This window comes from Chelmon rostratus, chromosome 15 (assembly GCF_017976325.1).
Source record: "Chelmon rostratus isolate fCheRos1 chromosome 15, fCheRos1.pri, whole genome shotgun sequence".
Classification (NCBI taxonomy): domain Eukaryota; kingdom Metazoa; phylum Chordata; class Actinopteri; order Chaetodontiformes; family Chaetodontidae; genus Chelmon; species Chelmon rostratus.
This window is the reverse complement of record NC_055672.1, coordinates 1,665,519-1,687,420: the sequence shown is the minus strand read 5'-3', so window position 1 is coordinate 1,687,420 and position 21,902 is coordinate 1,665,519. Positions and strand designations below refer to the sequence as shown.

General features: G+C 45.4%; 1 protein-coding gene across 1 annotated transcript in view; it reads left to right on the top strand.

Moving 5' to 3' along the window:
* akap6 (A kinase (PRKA) anchor protein 6) overlaps positions 1–21,902 on the top strand; it is a 152,434-nt gene that overhangs the window by 93,767 nt on the left and 36,765 nt on the right. The window contains exons 15-16 of the mRNA XM_041954505.1: positions 10,410–10,556; positions 21,046–21,306. Of these exons, the coding sequence (XP_041810439.1) occupies positions 10,410–10,556; positions 21,046–21,306 (408 nt within the window). The remainder of the gene's footprint in view (positions 1–10,409; positions 10,557–21,045; positions 21,307–21,902) is intronic.

The window sequence follows — 21,902 nt, the reverse complement described above, 5'->3', positions numbered from 1 at the left end:
GTGACCGGAGCTGTGCTGTCGGTCCCCACAGAGACACTAAAGTCTTGTTATATCTTACTCTTCATGGGGCGTCTTTGTTCTGTAACAATCAAACTTTCTTATTTTGATACATAATTTTCTGCAGAATTTTGAGGAAAGACGTCCGAGCTTCTCACATTCATTTTGTTTCTGCAATTATTAGAAATAGTGCTTTTATCTCACTTTCTTTCTCACTTTGTCTCCACTACGAACAATAAGAAAAATATTGATAATTCATAGTTCATTAAATCTGTCAGCGCAATCAGATTTAAATATGTCCAAGTGAAATTTGTAAAAATGTGACATCATGCCTTACGACTGAAATACATGGAGCGCGACATACGTGCTGCATCACGCCCGCAGCAAAGCGTGGCGATTAAATCGCTGATCTATGTTTAAGACCAGTACAAAATAAATTCCACGTATTGTTCCAGAGGCAGCCTGGTGGGTGTGTTTACACTGCACGTTAATTTAAAGGTGGTCAGACTTAGACTAAGTCTCAGACTCAGCTTCCTGTCTCCAGCCCCGCTCTCCTCCCTGTTGTTGGACTGATGGTGTTACTGCGGGGGAAATGTTCAGAATGCTGACTTTTTAAAGACAACAGAATTAAGTGATGAGTTTGGACAACAAATTAAAAAGGGAGCCAAACAGAAAACAGAGATTTCTGACTAAGACATCATAAAGAGAAGAGACAATTAGGAATAAAAGCCCGACTCAAATAAAGGCCTGGTTCTTTCTTCAGTTGAGGGCAGTGAATTGGCAAACTCTGACGCTCTGTTTATCTCTTTTACTCAATTTACACACACACACACAAACACACACACACACACACACACACAGACACATGCACACACGCATGCCCACACACACACACACACACACAGTAGCGGAAGCCAACAACAGAGGCCATGTTGTTGACTAACACCTGCCCACTTCAGTAAGACTGTAAGACTGTAACTCTCTCTCTCTCTCTCTCTCTCACACACACACTCATGCACACACACACACACACGCACACACACACACACACACTCGCACACACACACAGATAGCTGTACAAGCACACACACAAATGCCACTGAGATTATTAGTAGCGTGACTCAACACATAAGGAAGTGATGGAGCATCTCTGTCTCCCGACCATTTATCTCAGTTCAATGAAGCTTTATTGACAAAAACCTGAACACGCTGACAGCATGTGTACAATGTGTGTGAACTGCAAAAAAGTATCACGCACGCACATACACACACACACACACACACACACACACACACACACAGGAAAGACACTAGCAAACATGCTTGTACATACCAGCACATGCCGTCTCTCTCTGTCTCCCTCTCTGTCTTTGTCTGTCTCCCTCTCTGTCTCTCTCTCTCTATGTCTGTCTGTCTCTCTCTCAGTCTGTCTCCATCTCTGTCTCTCTCTCTCTGTCTTTCTGTCTGTCTCTGTCAGTCTGTCTCTCTGTCTGTCTCCCTCTCTGTGTCTCTCTCTCAGTCTGTCTCTCCGTCTGTCTGTCTCTCTCTGTCTGTCTCCCTCTCTGTGTGTCTCTGTCTGTCTGTCTGTCTGTCTGTCTCTCTCTCTCTGTCTGTCTCTCTCTCTGTCTCTCTCAGTCTGTCTCTCTCTCTCTGTCTCTCTATCTGTCTGGCTCTCTGTGTGTGTCTCTCTCTCTCTCTGTCTCTCTCTGTCTGTCTGTCTCTCTCTCAGTCTGTCTCTCTCAGTCTGTCTCTCTGTCTGTCTCTCTCTCTGTCTCCCTCTGTCTCCCTCTGTCTGTCTGTCTCTCAGTATAAAGGCAGTCTTTGTTCAGACAGTGAATGGTTTGATCCATCCGGCTTCGTATGGGGTCAGAAACACTCACGTTTATACTTTATCCTCATGAGGACGCTCATTGACAGAATTTAGTCCTTTATGTAGACCTATTTAAACCCAACCTAACATTAGTCTAGACTCTAAGTCTCAGTCTTATCCCACAAACAAACAGTCCTTGTTTATTTTGTTTACGTTCTTCATCGCTCTCTGACTGAGGTAGGCGCCACTTGATCGGCCCGATGGACGTTACCTATAACGTTCCCCGTTAGCTGTGGAGCTAATGCAAAGAAAGCCTGTCTGTGTCGAAGCTGCTTCATCGCCCCCCTCAGAACAGACGGATCGGTCACGTTGTTAAAGAAATCTATTTTTCTTTCTTTGATGGCTGATCTTTCAGTAACCAGCAGGCTGAAGTTTCATTAGCATTTAGCTGCAGCTGATTGACCTGTGCTAGCTGCAGCAGCTATCAATGAGCCTGCTGACGTTCCTGCTTGTTGTCAGTGTTGATCTTTGTCAATAAAAAAATACCCAGGAGCGATAAAAGTTCAGTAACGTGTTCGTTAATGTCGGAGCTTAATGAATCCAGGTGCTCTGCTGACCTGGAACTGGATCCAAAACGGACCCGGCGATCACGCCCGACCCTCGCGTTGGCTGAATATTCTGGAATTCCTCTGTGTTTTCTTCTACTGCTCGTATTGTTTCGTCTCGTACTGTCTTGCCACGAGAGAATTCCCAGGGTTCTTAGCGGGTCAGAGGTCACCTGGCATCAACTGCTCGCGGCATACCACAGCCTGTTTGACTCAGCCTCCCTCCAGCCAGCACTCTTCCTCACTCTCTCTCTCTCTTCTTCTCTGTTGATCTGTCGCTGGTTGTTTGGACCAACAATATTCAGATGATACAAATAAAACTGTTAACGCAGTTTTATCAGCGATGATAGTCGACTTTGTTGACTTTTTTCAGTGGGTAAAATCAAAGTATAAACTTCTATAATTCTTGTTTTGTTATATTTTTGTTTTGTCATGACGATGAGAAGCAAATGAAAATAATCAGCAGACTCATCGTGATGCCGTGTTCGTTACCCTCCGCTGTATAAAAGTTTTGGCCATGATGTGGCTTCAGGAGCAAATGTGAGGTTCGTCCTGAAGGGGGCGCTGAAGAAAAGGTCACGGGGTCGTTAAAGGGTTCATCCTCCGAGGAGCAGGAACAGGGATCAGTACATTTAATGAAGAGCTGCAAGTTAGATCCTGAGACTTCCTGTGTTGTTGGGAAGATTTTTATTTGACGGTGCTGCGAGAGGAAACACGATTTAATGAATTTAATTATCATCAGGAGACTCTGAATATCCACAGCAACGTTTTCCTCACTGTAGTTTCTCAGATATCTAATTAATTGACCTCACACCAACACCTGTCAGTTACTTCCTGTTTCTGCAGGTAAGTCTCTCTGTTTCTTCTTCTTCATCTTTCCTGTATCGTTGCTGCTTCCGCTTCCTGTTCTGACACCCAGAGAAAAGAAACCGGGAGGATGTTTTGGTGATTTGCGCTTGAAATAAGGATTTTAGTCATCTGGGTTACATTTAATTTTACCAGCAGTTACATCACTTTATTTCATTACTGCTTCAAACTGAAATGCTGTCATCTCATTTCACAAAGCTTTCCAGTTTTAGCCGAGACATTTGGGCGCAGTTTCACCTGCAAACGACCAAAATCACCTTTTATGTTGCGTTTTGGGGGATTTGACTGAATCAAGAATCCACACATCGAAAACTTTGTCCTGGAACGACAACACAGCAGCAGCAGCATGTCACGAAGACTGATGAGCTCAGATAAACACAAATGATCCTTTAAGATAATGCTCTGAACACAGCGAGTAATGTTACATTTTATTTTGTGATAAAATCGGATGGATCGAGTGTTTTCGATAATCAGCAGATCGTTTATTGGTTTTTCTCTTTGCTTTTTTTAATTGACAGTTATTAGTCTGTGTCTGTTTTCGTCTCTTTCTTCTGTCTCTGTCTCTCTGTCTCAACAGACGGGTAGAAATTTCACCCTCTTTGCTTTGTGCTAATGACCTCCCAGCCACACACACACACACACACACACACACACACACACACACACGTGACTCGCTGCGAGGCTGAATGGCGAGCCGTCTCTACCGGCCAGTCAAACGGCTCATTCATCTGGTTTCCATGGCGACAATTAAAACATGTTGCCGGGTCTTTTGTTGTCGCCTCGTTTGGAAAGAGGGAAAGTCTCGTTGCTTCTTTTTTTGGTCCAAACAGAAGGGTTTTAATTTGGTGAAAGAGAAACTTCCAGAAACTCTCGGCAGCGCAGAGAGCGGAGTTTAGTTCAGTTTGAGTTTCTTTTAAATGTATTAAACCATCATGAAGGCAGAAATATTCAGAATGATCCTGAACATGAGAGAGAAACAGTAAATGTTGAGATGTGTTTATTGACCTTTACTCAGTTGTATTAACGAGGCTCGTTCTGGTCTGACTTCAGTTCTCAGTGTAAACACGAACTGCTGAGTTCAAGTTCCTCAAAGAAAAAACAAACCGAACGAAAATATATCCAAGTAAATTTACAGTTATTGTACAGGGGAGGCAGTTCGGGGAGGCTGGTGTTACTTAAAGGTGTTTGTGTGGCTTTACTTTCCCACCAACGCACACACACACACACACACACACACACACACACACACACACACACACACACAGGTTGAAGTGTCTGGCAGTATAAATGGGGTGTCAGAGAGCCACTTCCTGCTCTTTCATAGCCAGTGGAACATCCATCTCAACCGGAGACACTGAGTCACACACACACACACACACACACACACACACACACACACACACACACACACAAATGTTAGCGAGCATAAAGTGTTTTTTTGTTTTGTTTTGGTTTTGTTTGCCTCTTTGTGTATCTCCTGCACACACACACACACACACACACACACACACACACACACACACACACTGTTTTCAGGAGGAAAAGCAGAGACAGGACGGAAAATGGAGAGCAGAAAAATGGAAGAATTGTAATTATGAGTTATGAGTGAGCATGTCTCCATACTGGTACTTATACTGGGAGCAGCAGTACCAGTAACAGCCGCTGTGGTATTACTGGACAAATCTTTTACAAAGTCAGGATGGGCTCAGAGACGAGGCCGACAAGCAGAGAAAACGACGATTTAAAGGTGGAAAAGAAAGGAGGAGGAGAGGAGGAGAAGGATAGAAACGAGCCAGAGAGAGAGAGAGAGGAGAAACGAAGAGGACAGAGACACAAAGACAGGAGAAGAGAAAAGATGACGATGAGGAGGATGAAGATGCGTCCTTATCGCTTCCCCCGAACTTTAGTTGCCGCGACGACAAAATCGTTCCGTTACGCAGCCCCCGACAAACTTCTCTCATTTGGAGGATAAGATGAATCTGCGAGAAGAGGGGGGAGAAAAAAAACTAATGTTCAAAATGCATTAAATGTTTTTCATGTATGACTGCATTTTTGCTGACATTTCAGCTCCGTGCTCATTAATATGGAGACCAAATTAAACTTATGATTGCTTGTTGATTTTCTCCCCCCCCATCCCTCCCCTCTGCTCTCCTCCCCCTCCTCCCCTCTCCTCGGGTTTGTCAAGCGTTCATCCCTCGTTGCTCTGTTTTTTGGAAAGCTCCGACATTTTTTAACGCGCGCGTGTGATGAGATATATGACACGTGTTCATCTGTGCGTCGGCTTCGCTGTTTCTCTTTGGTGAATTAAAAACCTGCATGTTTGAAGACGAATGAGGAGTTTATGAAATTATGACCATGTTTGTGCTGAAAAATGACATAATTCCTGCTTTGTTTTGTGGAAAATATCCAATAATATGATATATTTGCAATATATTGCACCATTCCACCAATTATTCCTACTTTACATGTGTTGTAAAGCAGATTTTCAGTATATTTATATATAAATATTGAACAATGGATGAAGTTAGAGCTGCAAATAGCACGTTTTCATTACTGATCGATCTGATTAATTGATCAGTCTAAATGAGTTTAAATGTAGGAAAAATTAAGTGGAAAATATCATCCATGATTTCCTTCAGGTCAGCGTCTTTAAACTGATTATTTAAACTGAATATTTAAACTGAATATTTAAAGGGACATTTTTCCTCTCACCTGTCGTGTTATGTATCCGACTTCTGGAGATATCAGACATATCAGCAGCGCTCGACTGCTCAAAGTGTTAAAAATACATTTGAAAAACTCAACCAGGGTCTTTCCTGAAATCATGACCGGGTCGCTCAGGATCATCCACAGACCTTGTTGTGAGCAGCTTCATGTAGGAACTATTTTCTTTCTACCAAACGACACCTGCTAATGGTATCACTGCGACAGCGCGGGATGGCTAAGGATGATTGGCTAAGCTGTAATGTTAGCTAGTGCATGCTAGCACAGTCAGATGGGAGTTTTTGATTTTGGGGTGAACTGTCCCTTTAAGGTTTCACTCATTTTAAACACATAAAGAAATCCTGAGTCCTCATAATCTGCATTTTTGTACACACATTCAAAACCACATTTACATCACAGTTTCTGTGTTTCAAACTCCTGAGGAACAAAAAGTGAGTGAACAGCTTTGGTTAAACTGGATTTCCAACATATGGGCCTGAAGCGACGGCCGATTAGTTTAAATTAGCCGCGATTGATGCTGCATGATTCGAGCCCAGACGCTGCGCTCGTGCTCCGAGCGGCAGAAACCTGGAGTGACTTCAGGAGCGGAAAGAGTTTGTGGATGGAGGAGGCGGGAGGTCACAGGTCAGAGTCGCCTTTATGTTTCTCCCCTGAACCCTGAACCTGGAACAGCAGAAGTGAAGAACAGGAGAGCTGAGAGGATTATCTGGGAAACTGAGAGCTGACCCTCCGTCTCCGTGTCTCACGTCCGATGTATGAAAATCTCTAAATACACCTTTTCTCTGTTTCCTCTGCTGAAACCTGACGGCTTCAGAGCAGAGAATTAAAAACATACTGGTGTGATGCTGGATCGACAGAGACCAGGTCTGTGGGACCCTTGAAAACGACTGTTGCAGTTCAAACCCAGTGAAATCAAACCTCTTCTTTCCCTCTGCTGCTCATAAGCCGAAGACTTTCCTCATCAATCGCTGCGCAAACAAGTCTTCAGCGTTTCTTTCTGCTCGACTTGTTGAACTGAATTGTTTCTGATTGAATCTGTAACGTTTGAGGCGAACAGAATAATGATCTTCTCTCTCCCCACACCTGCTGAACGCTGAACTTTCCTGTCAAGTCTTTATTTTCACGAAGCAAAAATCTTCGTCCTCGTCAGTCCGTCTCCCCCCTCAGTGGGGAAAACCTTTGCTTGGCCCGCTGCTCTTCACCTTTCCGGTGTTTTCCCTGCCTGAAGCTGCAGGCGGCCTGCAGCTGGTGGACTCATGGTGGTGTAGAGAGCTGCCCCCGCCTCAGCTCTGACTGTCGCCGGCTGTCGCTCGCTTGCTTTAGCGGGTATTCGTGTGAAGTTGAGCCTTCCTTCCTTCCTTCCTTCCTTCCTTCCTTCCTTCCTTCGCGTCGCTTCGGGTGACTCCTGAGACTTTGAGTGGTGGTGGGTGGTGTACGCCGTGTATGGCATCCTGTCAGGTCTGCAGGGTTTGAGTGCGTCTCTGTTCTCTCTCCTTCACTCTCTGTTTGTTTTTCTCTTCTTTCTTCTTCTTCTTCTTCCTCTTCTCCACTCGCCTCTTCGTCTTTTCCTCTTTCTTCTCCGTCTCCCCCCGTCCTCAGGCCTGCGTATCTCAGTCCACCCTTGCATGGAGATTGACTTGAGGCATGAATACATCACAACTAGCCATCCATGCACCCCCCCCTCTCTCCTCACACCATCACTCCCAGCCTCCCCTCCTCCCTTCCTCCCCTCCACCGTCCCATTTCTCCAAGATCCCTCTCTCAGCACTTATCTCAAAGTTCGGATCTCATGCATTTTAATCGGCGTGTCTATCTCCCCCCCCCCCGCCCCTCTCCTTCTTTGCTTTGACTTTGGATCAGTGGCATCCTTCAAACAAACAACAACAACAACAACAAAACAACCCCCCTCCTCCTCCTCCACCACCACCACCAGTTCCCTTTCCCCTTTTTTAAATCAATATTTGCCATCAACGAATAAATCGTATAATTTCCTGACTGTTAGACGAGTGCGACGGCGACATATTTACCTTCAACTCGTCTCTTTTCTCGCTGTCGATCCCTCGTTCTCGCCGCGCGGCTATTAGCTAAGTGAAGGGGATGGATGGCCGCGAAGCGCCGAGCGATAGCATCTCCATCAGAATCGGCGACGTTGAAAAATGGCCGCCGCCTCTCTGATGACAGCGCAGCAAAAACACACACACACACACACACACACACACACACACACACACACACACGCATACATCCGCTCACACACACAGTCAGAGAAGAGACATTTAAATATTCAAATGGGGCCGGGCAGTAATGATAAACGACAAGGGAAAAGTAGAATCAAGTAGCTATCGATGCAGAAAATGAAAAGAGGAGAAAGAGAAAAGAGAGGAGGAGGGAAGTTAAGCAAAAAAAAAAAAAAAGATGGAGGCATCGGAGGAGTTACGCTAACAACCAGACAGAGGGAGGAGATGGATGGAGCAAAAGACGAGTGAAGAGGAGGATTGAAGGGGTGTTACAGTGAAGAGAATAAAGATGGAGAAGTGTTGAGACACAGTGGAGGCAGGGACAGAAGAGCAACAGGGGAGGGAGGACGATGGAGGGAGGAATAAAGGGGTGAGACATGAGAAATAAAGTCAGACTGACAAAAAGGAGGTGATGAGTTTCACAGGAAAAACAAGCTTGTGAGGGAGGAGCGAGGCAGGACGGCGAGAACATGAAGCAAAAAATAAAAAATAAAGGTGAGAAAAGAGGAGGAGAAAACGACAGGAAACACAAAACGAGTCCCGAACGGAGAGAAGAAGAACAAGACTGAATGAGGAGTGATGAGCGTCAGAGGAATATACAAAGCTGTCAGGACGCAGGATGTGTTTGTGAAGGTCGTGTTCCAGTCTGTCATCGTCCCGCTAACAGTTCTCGCTGCGTCACATGACAGCGAGCGTTTCATTAAATCACAAGAGAGCGGGAACACTAAAATAATCATTTTCTCTTCACACATCTGAGATGATGCATCCAGAAAAGCCAGTTAATAACAGCAAACTCTGTAAAAAGAAAAGTGCGTGAGGCATAAATAGAAAGGTGTTGTGCAGCTCCCCGACCACGGCGCTCAAACACGAGCCTGAAAATATTCAGCGACGCTCGGTGCTACAAAATCTTTAAAATCCTCCCAGAAAGGACTCGGCAGTCTGCCGTCAAGCGCCGCCGCTGCGTTTGATTCCTGCGCGTCTGCGGCGCCGCGACAGTTTTGCCTTTAAAGTGGTCTAAGCAGGTGAAGCTGCGAGTGAAATCTGCTGCGAACTCCTACGACTGCCTCAGACATTTCATCATGAGATGAGCCGCGAACAACAACCATGAAAAGACCCGCTCCCGTTTGAAAGAGCGGTTAAAGGAAGAGTGCGCTGAAGAGCTGCCTTTGGAGCATCAAGCGCTCACCACCTGTAGGCCCGCCACGCTTCCAGTGAAGACCCAGACTCTTCAGTTTAGAGAGCTAAACTCACAAAATATGCCACGCAGAGGTGACGAGATATTCAGTGTCGAGCATCTGAACTTGGTCTCCATGGTGTGTCGAGGTGGGGGGCAGGGCCAGCGGTGATTTCAGCCAATCAGCAGCTGCACTTCCATCCATTTGTTTGCATTTGCATTTTTAATTTGCGCATAAAGGTTTGTGTATTGATAAAAGCAAAATATGACAAAGTTCAATGGAAAGTGATTCAGCCAATGAAATCTAGCATGTTTGAATCACATGACTTAAACGTCCGCTGACGCTTCAGCTGCACCTGAGAGACGAACACACCACATCTGTTCCCTTCCTCACGTTAAGACATGAAAGTGGCACAGAAATGTTTCCATCATGTTTCCTACGATCTGAGGCTCGACCGGCGCTTTTTGATGATGTCATCGTGTTGTTGTGTCCTCTTCCTCTTCTGTGGTGTAAAAGTGCAGTGTGTAAGATGTGGTCAGAATTTGTTTTATTTTAAACATTCAAAAGTGATCTAAGAAGAAGTTGCAGCTGCACAGCTAACTGAGCTAGCTAGCAGCAGCAGCTAGTAGCAAAGAGTACATTGAGCAGCAGTTAGCGGTTCCTCTGGTGATATGCTGCCCCCTGTTTGTTTGGAGTGGTATTCGACAGCACGTTGTTCCTTGAGTGGCGCCTGACTCGACCGTTAGCGCCATCTACTGCTTTTCTTGATGAACCAACTACTAATACTTGCACGATAGTGGATGAAACGTGCATTTCCTGAAAGTTCTGTTAGAATTTGCTCTACATGTGGATGTAAGCGTGGTCAGTGAATAAATCTGCAGGTAGGTGAATGAACCCCGACAGGTGGTTCGGCTGGTGTGGAGCTCCTCCCCTCTGACCCCGGCTGTGTGTGTCCATCTGTGTGACGGGTGTGTGTCCCGCTGTCTGTCCCCAGAGCTCCCACGCTGAGCTGATGATGATGGAGAGCAGGAAGACCAGCCTGCTGGGCCGAGCAGAGTCTCTGAAGAGGAGCGGGACCGAACTGCCCGCCACCTTCCACCGCAAAATACACAACCTGACGCACACATGGAGACAGCTGGAGGTAACGCACACACACACACACACACACACACACACACACTCGGGTACACAACTTTTAGAAATGCCAAACGCAGAGATCGTACCAGGAGGATCACACTGATATTTCTGTTGACACAGGACTGTGTGTGTGTGTGTGTGTGTGTGTGTGTGTGTGTGTGCGTGTGTGTGTGTGTGTGTGTGTGTGTGTGCGTGTGTGTGTGTGTGTCTAATTTTAGGCTAATCAGCACTGATCTAATCTTGAACATGAAGATGATAATTAGTGTCGTCTCAATTAAGGAGCCCTGCTGCCACTGTGGCCTTTTAGCTGTATGGTGGAATGTGCTGGAATGGGTGGGTGATGAATGGACGGGTGGATGGATGGATGGATGGATGAATGGACGGGTGGATGATGGATGGATGGATGGATGAATGGACGGGTGGATGATGGATGGATGGATGGATGAATGGACGGGTGGATGGATGGATGGATGGATGGATGGGTGGATGGATGGGTGGGTGGATGGATGGATGGATGGGTGGATGAATGGACGGGTGGATGAATGGATGATGGATTGGTGGGTGGATGAGGCTTGAGAGAACATTCATCAGATATAATACCTCTGGTTGAAAGATAATCACCTCATCATGGTCTTCATCAGCAGATTTGCCAGTTGTCATGAGAACCGTAGATGTTTTGACTTCCACACATTGGTTGGTTCGGTTAAACATTGTGGTTCTTCGTAACGTTCTTTCTTGATCTCGGAGACAGAAGTTGCACAGCTCCACTTCCTCCAGTTTAAACATCTGAAGCAAAGACTTGTAGGAAGAGTTCAGGGTGTTTCAGGATGCTTCCTTCTCCTGGAAGGCGAGTTACAGGGCGCAGCATGGCAAAGCACCGGCGCTAACGATGCTGCTTCGTCGGATCGAGGCTTCAAAGCGAAGCTCGGCGATCTGAACGCAGAAGGTGACGATCAGGTGTAAGGTCACACGGGTGATCCTCGTGACCTCACAGTCTCGTCTTACTTTAGTCCTTTTAAAACACAACAAACACATGCAGGAAGTACATGAGTACATGAAATACATACAAATAAACTACAACTTAAAAACCTGCAACTAAAAACAAAGAAATGAGACCTGAAGTTGGTCATAAAAGAATTGGTCTTGAAGATGGTTAAAATAGAACAGCATGTCTCTAAATCAATTCACTCTAAACACTACATTACCCATGAGCCTCAGCCTCTGTTGCCATGGAGACACCAATCAGAGCTAATAAATTCCGCAGCTGTAATTGTCAACAAATTAAGACAAAGTACCAAAATGTATCCAAAACTGATCTGGAACCAGTGATTGGATTAAAGCTGCAGATATTTCCTCAGGTTTCCTGTGCCGTCGTTTTAAGATCTGTGATTGGTCGACTTCTTTCTTTAAATAAACACATTCTTCCACGTAGTATTTTTTGTTCTGTTACTCGCCTGACATCGCTGATGAGAAAGTGAGCAGGAGTGTAAAACCAGGACCGGGTCTCCGGAAGGCCGCAGGAAGCGCCGCGTGCCTTGCTGGCGGGCACGTCGGCGGCAGTTGTTCGTCTTTACCCGGGCGTGGTGATTAATTCCAGGTCTGCGGCGGAGGTGACAGCTGGCAGCGGCTCGTCGGGAGGCTGAAATGCGACGATGTGACTTTGTTCCTCCGAAGAAACAAAAACCGTCTCCTGTCGACCGAGCGGCGCGCCGACGCGTTCAGCTCGCTCACACAAACAGAGCGCCATCGCCATCTGTGTGTGTGTGTGTGTGTCTTCTCCTTGTAATCCCTAATGATGCACACACACACACACACACACACACACACACACATACATTATCATCTTACACACAAACTCAAAGTGTGGAATGTGTGTGTGCATTAACATATGTATCAGTGTCACTGAAACAGATTCAGTTTTAGAAATTAAACAACAGCAACAGATGAGTCTCTCCCTCTCTCTCTCTCTCTCTATCCCCCCCACCCCCCCACCCCCCCCCACCCCCCACCCCTCTGTCTCTTCCTGTCTCCGTCTCCGTGTGTGTTTCCGCCACAGTAACCAGACTGTGATTAAACTTCTATTACTGACAAAGAGACATTTGGACTCACAATGCCGTTTCACACACACACACACACACACACACACACACTCGTATCAAAGTTTGTGTGTGTGTGTGTGTGTCACCGGGGAACAGAGGGATTCTGGGTAGTGGCAGAAGAGATGCCAGTGAAGCAGACACTTTTAATCTCTCTCTCTCTGTTCTCCTACATCCCCCATCTCTCTTATACATACATGGCCAAAAGTATGTGGACACCCCTGCTCCTGTACTTCAAATGCTGTTGCCATGTTGAATAGCACACGAGTCAGATATGGATAATAAAAAGAGTGTTTGAACTGTTACACAGTAAAAAAAAAAATACACAATCAGTAAAAGATATGTAAGATTGCTAAATAAGTAGTGAGTTACTTTAACTAGCAACTAGTAACTGGAAGTGTGTGCTTCATGTTCTGAGGAAAAAAAGGCTTCAAAGTGTGACTTTAGTGATAATCTGATCTGATAAACTGGACCTAATCAGGACAGAGAAGCTGTTTCCCTCAGCTCTCATACAGTAACACCCTGCTCACCTCCTCCCCTCCACCATCACCCCTCTGCTCCTCCCAACCTTCCCTGATCCTCCTCTCCTCTGCTCCTCCTCTCCTCTGCTCCTCCTCTCCTTTGCACTAAACTCTTCAGCTTTATTCCAGAGCTGCAATGATTAACCGATCAGCCAATCACCAGCTGTTCTGCCAATCGATTAATCGTTTGACCTCCTCTGCTCCTTCTTTTTTTCACATTCTCCCTCCCTCGCCTTCATTTGTCCATCCTCCCTCTTCTTCCTTGTCTTTCCCTTCACTTCTCTTCTCATTTTGTTTTTTCTCTTTCTAATCACATTTTTAAGGTGATTTTTTTCCTTGACAAAATTTTTTACCATGTATCAAAGCAATGTTTGTCTCTCACTATCCGTCTTCACCTCCCTCCCTCCCTCCATCCCTCCCTCCCTCCCAACATGGCGTCTGAGTAGCATATTAACGGGCCTATCAGTGCTGGCGTCGGCATCTGCTGCTCTGACACAAATTGGGAATTAACTGGAATTGATGTCCTGCGCCTCGCCTCTGAACTGTCCTGGCCTTATGAAGAATTTATGACAGAGCGCGCGCACACACACACACACACACACACACACACACACACACACACACACACACGAATGATGAAGAAAATAAAGAGGTTGTAAATTAGCTTTCATATTTCTGTTGTGGGTTTCGGCAGCAGCTTGTCGTGTTTCGCATTTGTTCAAGGTCAAACTGTGTGTGAGGACAGATACAGTGTACATTCATAGATAGATAGATAGATAGATAGATAGATAGATAGATAGATAGATAGTAAAAGTGTAGATGTGTAATCTCGTAGAGCCAAAACATTCAGATTTAAATGATCATGAATCATAAATCATAAAACATTAAAGACCAACAGAGACAGAAACATGGAAATCAAACAAAGATGCTGTGTTTGTTCGGGTTTTTGGGGGTAAAATGAACTCTTGATGAACACTGTAAAAGCAGGAGTCAGGAGCTGATCACCACCTCAACCTGCAGGGAGGAGGAGGAGGAAAGGAGGAGGAGGAGGAGGAGAGGGGAAACAAACTCTGGTTAATTGAGTCCCATAAAAACAACACAGCGCCTCTGTCTTTGTTTCATTTGCCCTCCTCTTCTCTTTATCTCTCTTACTTTCTAATTTTCTTTTTCATTTCCAGTCTCTCCCACTGGATCTTTTTCATTTGCTCCTTTCATTCCCACATTTTTCTCTTTTACCTTCTCTCCGTTTCTCTCTTTCCTCTTTTGTTCTCGCTCTTAATCTCTCTCACGTTTTCTCTTCTCCGCTCTCTCTCCGTCCGGCGTTTTTCTTTCTCTTCTTTGTTTTCTCTTCTCTTTCTTCTTGACTTTTTTCCAGTCTTCTCTCTTGCCTTAAGTCTGCAGCCTCGCAGTGAGTCTATCGGTGTTGTTAGACAAAGCTAACGTATGGATCTGATGGTCTTTTAATGTCTGTGGAGAATTCAAAGTGGTTTGTACAAACAGCTCAATCTTGCAGCCATTCAAGCCAAAATGACACTAAATATCTGAGTTTTCTCAGATCAGCTACACGTTACTCTGACTTGGCACTAAGGTGACATATTCTGATCATTTTCAGGCTCATATTTTTATTTTGAGAGTCTGCTAGAAATATATCCATGCTTTAATGTTAAAAAAACACTTTCGATTGCTGCAGCGCTTCTCTTCACCTCTGTCGGAAATGCTCCATTTTAGTGCCTGTCTCTTTAAGGCCCCCCGCTCCTCAGACGTCTGCTCTGATTGGTCAGCTTGCACAGGGCTGAGCGGGCGCCGCCCACCATCCGCATCAGCTCTGCAGGTGTTTGCACAACCAGGAAATGACTGTAACTGAGTTCAGCATCACTGTGCATGTGACGTGAATGACTGCGTCTAACCTGTGATGTCATATCTTACTGTCACGTTCTGTCATCGGCAGCCATGGAAGCACGAAGGCAGATGTTGATCAGAGCCTGTTCAGAGGAAACCAAAAGAGATCCAGCCGTCACACTGCGAGATTCTTGAGTTCAGCTTGTCAGCAGTTACTGACATTTAAATATTTCCCTTCTTTAATTGTCTATAAGGATCACTTGTGGTGCTGATGAAAGTGACATTTGGAGTTTTTTTTTTATATGTTTATTTCAGTATTTCCAGTGATTCCAGTCGGCGTGATCTGTTCCTCTGTTTCTGTGACTTTTCTCAGTAATTACTCTGACCGCGCTCGTTCTGTAGGATCACACGGTGGAAGGTCTCAGTGGTGATGGTCCAGCACTGAAGACTGTCCAGGGCCTGCACCAGAACAGGTCCAAACACTGAGTTAGACCGCGTTAGCTTCAGCCAATAAACTGCCAACTGATACACCCACACACTTACAGAGATATCTGAGCGACTCTCAACATGTCTGTCAGTCAGACGTAGCATCCAGCCCTCCTCCTCCTCCTCCTCCTCCTCCTCTTTCTCCTCAAGGTCCAGGCGAGGTCTCTCTATTGATGTGGTTGGAAAGTCCTGACAAGCTTCACAGGGAACAGGACGCAGTGTCCTGGACAGCTGGAACAGAGCTGTGTTTCTTTATGAACACAAATATGTTGTAGTTCATCTACTATCTGTTAAAATGTAATGATAGCAACAACTAAAATGATGTCAAATCATGTTATCGAGTCAGAAGAACGTTTCACTGTAACTTGTGTTCTGACCTGAAGGTTTAGGTTTCCATGAAAGAAGCAACGTTTTCCAGGTGAAGCCTCAGTGATGTTAAAATGCGGCTCAGTGTCCTCCAGCAGGTCACTGCAGCGTGCAGCTGTGAGCACGTTAGCAGCGTGCTGCTAATCAAAGTTCCACAGTGTTGCTAAGTCATTCTTGCAGTTTGACTGTTTAATATTGACTGTGCCTCGATATCAAACACTCCAACACTGTGTCAGCCTGTGGAGCTACGACAGATGCTAGCCAGATTAGCTGCGCAACAGGCTAATTACAAGTTTAGCAGGTTAGCATGCAAAATAAACAGTAAACAACATTGAAATGGGAAAACTTTTAAGTTTAAAGTCAGCACTGATGCATCATTGAGCTTCATTAATTCTTTCTGTTGGGCCTCAGTGAGAAAACAGTCTGAAGTAAAATGCTTTGTGCAGACAAATAAGAGTTTTCTTGTTGTTGAGGGGACATTTCAATCAAAAGTAAAGCTAATCCACTTCGCTCTTATGCGATTAGTGGTCTGCAGTCAACAACAGAGCAGTTCTTGTGTTTAACTCTTCGCTTCAACACAATGCTGGCGGCTCCAGAGACGCGAGAAATAGATTCTCCACCTGTGGACTCCAATCAGGAGGCGGGATGAGCCAAATCTGAACGGCATGTTGAATCAAGCCAGACCACAAAAAACTTTCAGATAATCTGATGCATGTGCACAGGCTCTGAAAAAGGGAGTTTTTCATCGTATCTCCCCTTTAAATCAAAGTTTTCTTTGCATTTTGTTTGTTGCTCTCGTTTGAAAACTAAAATTTCTGACGTCCAACACACACATCCTGACCCCTGTACATCCAGCATGAAACTCTATAACAGAACTGACCTATAAAACACATACACACTAAACAAACTGCTGCAAATAGAAAACACACAAGTTATTCCAGAAACGCTGCGAGACGAACACGCAGGAAGTTTCCGGATGAGTCTGAAAACTCTAAAAGTATTAAAGAGAGACACGAATGTGGAGCTCTGATGAGCTTGTTGATGCTGCTCAGCTCTGCAGGAAACAAACAGACTTTCAGTGTGAAGCCGCCTGCAGAGAAAAGAACATGTGTCATGTTTTCAGATAAAGAAGATCTGTTTCTTTGTCTTGAAATGAATGTCTCTGAGCTTCCATCCATCCTCTGCGCTGTCTGCCGCCTCCCGTCCTCCAGCTCCACCTTTTCTGTTTCTCTCTCCCAAACCAGACTCCTCTAATCGCCGTCGCCTCTCCGACACACAGCTAACTGCACATTTCACCGGTCAGGGGGTCCTATAATCGCCCCTCTTCATCGTCTAATGGGCCGGTTTTACCTGCCAGAGTTCAGCTAAAGTAGTGTTTCCACTCAGGAGGGAGAGTCGCTGCTATACCAACGACTCAATACCTTTTGTGCAAACACATACATATGCAAATGAGCGGCCGGGACCCATGTGGGGCTCGTTCGGGAGCTGCTCGCTGTTCACCAGCGCTCAAAGTTTCTCCTGCGATGGTCGCTTGTTAAAGTCATAATGAGAACTGCAAGATGCTGATGGTGAAAATGTTTCAGGCAGACATGCAGCGTGAGCCAGAAAAACTACACAAAGTAAAGTTTGTGAAGTGAGCAGGTATCAACTCGACGGGTTAGTCAAACATCTGGCAGCCGGAACAGTCAGAAATGAAAATAACATGAACATATGTCACTCAGACCGTCACACAGATAATTAAAACAACAGACTGTCGAGCGTGAGGAAATCTGATCGGAGGGAAACAAAAGAAAGTTGTGACTGAAAGTAATTCGACTCGAATCAATAATGATGGAGAAACAGGAAGTAAACGAGACTCGATGTTGAACCCAAGGTGACAAGCCCGGAGGCACAAGGTTTCTGGACTCAAGGATGCAGACCCACACAGCAGCGAGGTTTTCAAAAATAAGAATAATTTATTTTAACAGAAATCGCTCAGGATGAAATACAAATAAACAATGGCGAGAAATCAAAGTACAACAAAAAAGCGCTAAAGATAATAAGGACAGGAAACTAATAAACAAACTATGATACAAGAGACTAGGAGGAAAGGAACAAACAAGAGGCTCAAGGCAAAAACTAGGCACTGAGGCTGATTAACAAAGTATTAACAAAAGACACAAGGCTAGACTATACACTAAGCTAAAGTTCAAACAAAAGATATAACTTTATACTACAGACAAGACTTACAAGGTAATCAGGAGACAAGGATCATGAAAGCTAGACAGCACAAGACATGGCACGAGACGATCTGGCACAGGACAAAGGGAGACGCGGACTATATATACACGAGGTAACAATGAACAGGTGGAGACAATAAGGGCGGGGTAGGCAATCAGACAGGCGGGAAGTCAAGGGCCTGAAACGAGAGGAGAGTTAGGTTTCACAATAAAACAGGAAGTGCAAGACGAGACATAACGCTCGTGAACAAAAACACTTAACAGATCTGACGAGACATGACACAAGGAAGAAGAAGAAGCTGTTTCCGAAAACATGGCCGACGCTGTCCGACGTGAAAGAGCAACTCAAAACAAACAGATTCCAGCAGACGTCTCGCAGGTGGTTTCTCGTTTTCAGCGTTTTTCTTCTTCTACTCTGTTTATTATATTCGGGGGTAACATAGATGACGTATATTTCTGACCAAAGTTCATTGGTTCTAAAACATTTTATGGAAATGCGCCTAATTTGCATTTTATTTTTTTTATTTTTTGCAACATTTCTATGTCACCCGGCTGGCCTGGGAACGCCTCGGGGTCCTCCCGGAAGAGCTGGAGGACGTGTCTGGGGAGAGGGAAGTCTGGGCATCCCTGCTTAGACTGCTGCCCCCACGACCCGGCCCCGGATAAGCTGAAGATAATGGATGGATAATGGATGGATGGCATTTCAAAATCTTCTTGACACTAGATGAAAACGCGGCGGCTGATCCGCCATCTTTTCCACCTCGGACCAGCACTGACGTGTTTTTGTGACGTTGGTGACGTTCGCTCACTCTCGTGAACCCCGAACCTGCCGAACCCGCACAGACTCGAGCTAAAACATCAAAGAAAACCACACGGCGCCGCTTCCCCCGAGCCGTCGGACCCTCGTTGCGTTGCGGCGTCGCCCCGAGCTCGCCGCTCTCGGCAGAGAACGTCACGAGTTTGTTTGTTCGATGCCGACGAACGCGGCAGACACACAAACACACACCCGTCTGAACCCAAGTGGGGAATAGTCTCTCTCAGCGGCTCGCTGTGTCTTACTGTGTGATCAACAGGGGTGGGAAAATTACTCTGCAGAGCTTATTACACACACACACATGCACACACACACACACACACACACACACACACACTCTCAGACTCTCAGGCTCTTGTTATTCGCAGTCGCTCCTATTTGAAACAGTGATTGCTCCTCACCAAACACTCTCTGGGTTTGTATTGTGTCTAAACGATGTTTTGTTTTGGGAGTGAACATCAGCTCTGTAGGTGAAGCCGCTCGACGCTCGGCATTAGCAGCTGATCTGTTTGCACCTGGAAAAACACCAGTTACGCCCTCAAAGCTTTGTTCATCGGCGGCGGCGGCGGCAGCCTCGCCGACACACTAATGACAGACTTCACAACAATGATGACGGCGACATTAGCAACATCAAGCTAATTCATAATTACAGTGACAACATTAGCAGCACTGTTGAAATGAGACATTGCATAACAGAGCCAGGTGGGGCAGGTGATGTGGATAACATCCCATCATCACGGCATACGAAAGGTTATATTACAATATTAATACGTAGGGATGCACGATAACCGTTTTTTAAAACCGATACCGATAGCCGATAACACACACATATACCTAACATCATGACATCAATACCACAAACAAAACCAAAAACAGCAGTGAGAGGCGGTTGCTAGGCAACGTCTGTGTTTACTTTTAGAGCCGCTGCGCAGTGAGAGATGTGACAGACGAGTAGGCTCATTTTAAATCAATAAAATGTGTTTTAATCACTATTTTATGTCACATTATTGAATGCTTTAGTAGTAAGCCGTGTTCTAAGCGGGATAACGTATAGTGAGCAGGTTCCTACGGAGAAATAAACCCCACCGCTTCACGTCGGGCTTCTATGTCATTCTGAAGAAAGATACATGATCCCTTACTTAGACTGATCTATGTAAACAAACTGAAGAAGGACAGTCCATAGTAAGTCAAGCACCATCACGTCCATGATTAAATCTTCAGTAACCTCAGCCCGTGGGACATCTTTGGCAAATTTCTTGGATTCGAAAGCCTCGCCGACGTGTGTCAGTCCCGGTGGCTTCTTTGCGGCTGCCTTGCTAACGTTAGCGTCTTTAGCAGGCTGGCCGTCCTCATACGCTTTCCAAACTCCGTCAAAGCGGTGGTTATGTTTCAGGTGACTGACCAGGTTTGAAGTATTAAAGCTCGTGCAATTTCTCGCTCCTCGTGGAACTCGCTTGGAACATTTGTTACGAATAACCAGCGAACTGTCTCCTTCGGAAACTTTGAAGAAGTCTGAACTGTGTTTTCATAAGCACGCTGTGACGCATGCTGCATTCAAGGTGTAACGTACATTCCCCCGTTCCCTCGTTTGCCAGTCGTTCTTTCGGCCTTTCTAAGTTCATGTTTCTATTTTTTGTGTGTAACATGTGAAAAAATACTGCGAATATTAATTCCAGTCAGCAGCTAGCAAAATTATGACAGAGTTATCAAGTTGTTTTCTGGCATGAGGGGGTATTCTTGATTTTTCCCATTTTTCTCCCGTTTTTCAGCGTGTAAAGTCATAAAACTGAGACAAAATCAACTCAAAGCGCAGCAGCAGGAGCATGAAAATTAATTCAAATCCTCACAGAAGAGAAGATGTTATTAAAGTTGTGATGTTACCTGTAAATCAGAAAAATCACGTCTGCCACAGCATGAATAGACAGCACAGCGATTCTCTTTACATCTTCAGCAGCAGCAGTGACATGAACGACACAGAGGTCTCATTTTCACATCATCCTCCGGCAGTTTACGAATGAATACACGACATCCTCTTTATTGATCCGTGCGTTTCCGAAGGTAAATGATTAATGGCCAGGTGCGTATTGATTGAACGCTGCTTTGCATGATGCAGTATCGACACTAACTCCCTGCCCTCCGTCTTTCCCTCCAGAAAATCCTCTCAGAGCACTCTGGACCCAGATCTTCCCAGCGGAACCAGTCGGCCAACGCGAGCTCCTTGCTGGTCGGCGGTCGGGGCGTCGCCGCGGACAACCCCCGCTCGGCGCTCTCCCCGCTGACCAACTCGCTGCTGGAGCAGCTGGAGGCTCGGATCAAAGAGCTGAAGTCGTGGCTGCGGGACACCGAGCTCCTCATCTTCAACTCCTGCCTCAGGCAGCACAAAGACGCCTCCGAGCAGCTCCAGAGCTTCAAGGTAGGAGCAGCACGGTTAGCTTAGCTTAGCATGATGTTAGCGTCGCCAGCTTCTGTTGAGGTTTGAGAGAACTTTAGCGACCAGCAGCTCCCCACATCAAAAAACTGTCGATTCCAAATAATATCTATTTGGTGCTATCAGCTGTAATTTAGTAGTACAGTATACCCTTGTTTTTCGCTGGGTTACGTGCCAAAAAGAACCCGTGATAGGCAAAATCCTTGAAGTAGAAACCTTTATTTTTTTTTTACAATTATTATACAATTAAATACTCTATTATACATTGAAAAGAAAGAACAAACTATTTTACAGGCTCAAGTATTTGTTTCACAAATAAAAGTACTTTAGAAACATTTTTTTTAACAAATAACTTCTGTACTGTGCTGTCAAATAATAATTTTATCGATGTGAACAGAAGGCTTCAAATTGCGGAGATTAGCACCGCCCACCGCGACCCGAGTGATTGGATTAAACGGGAGAAAATTAAAAATGATTATGAAAAAATACAAAGTACAGTGGGACAAATAGTGACTCAGGTGTATTTCACTGCTCTTCAGACTGAGCCGCTGCATCCTGACTCCGCTCTGCAGTGTTTTCTT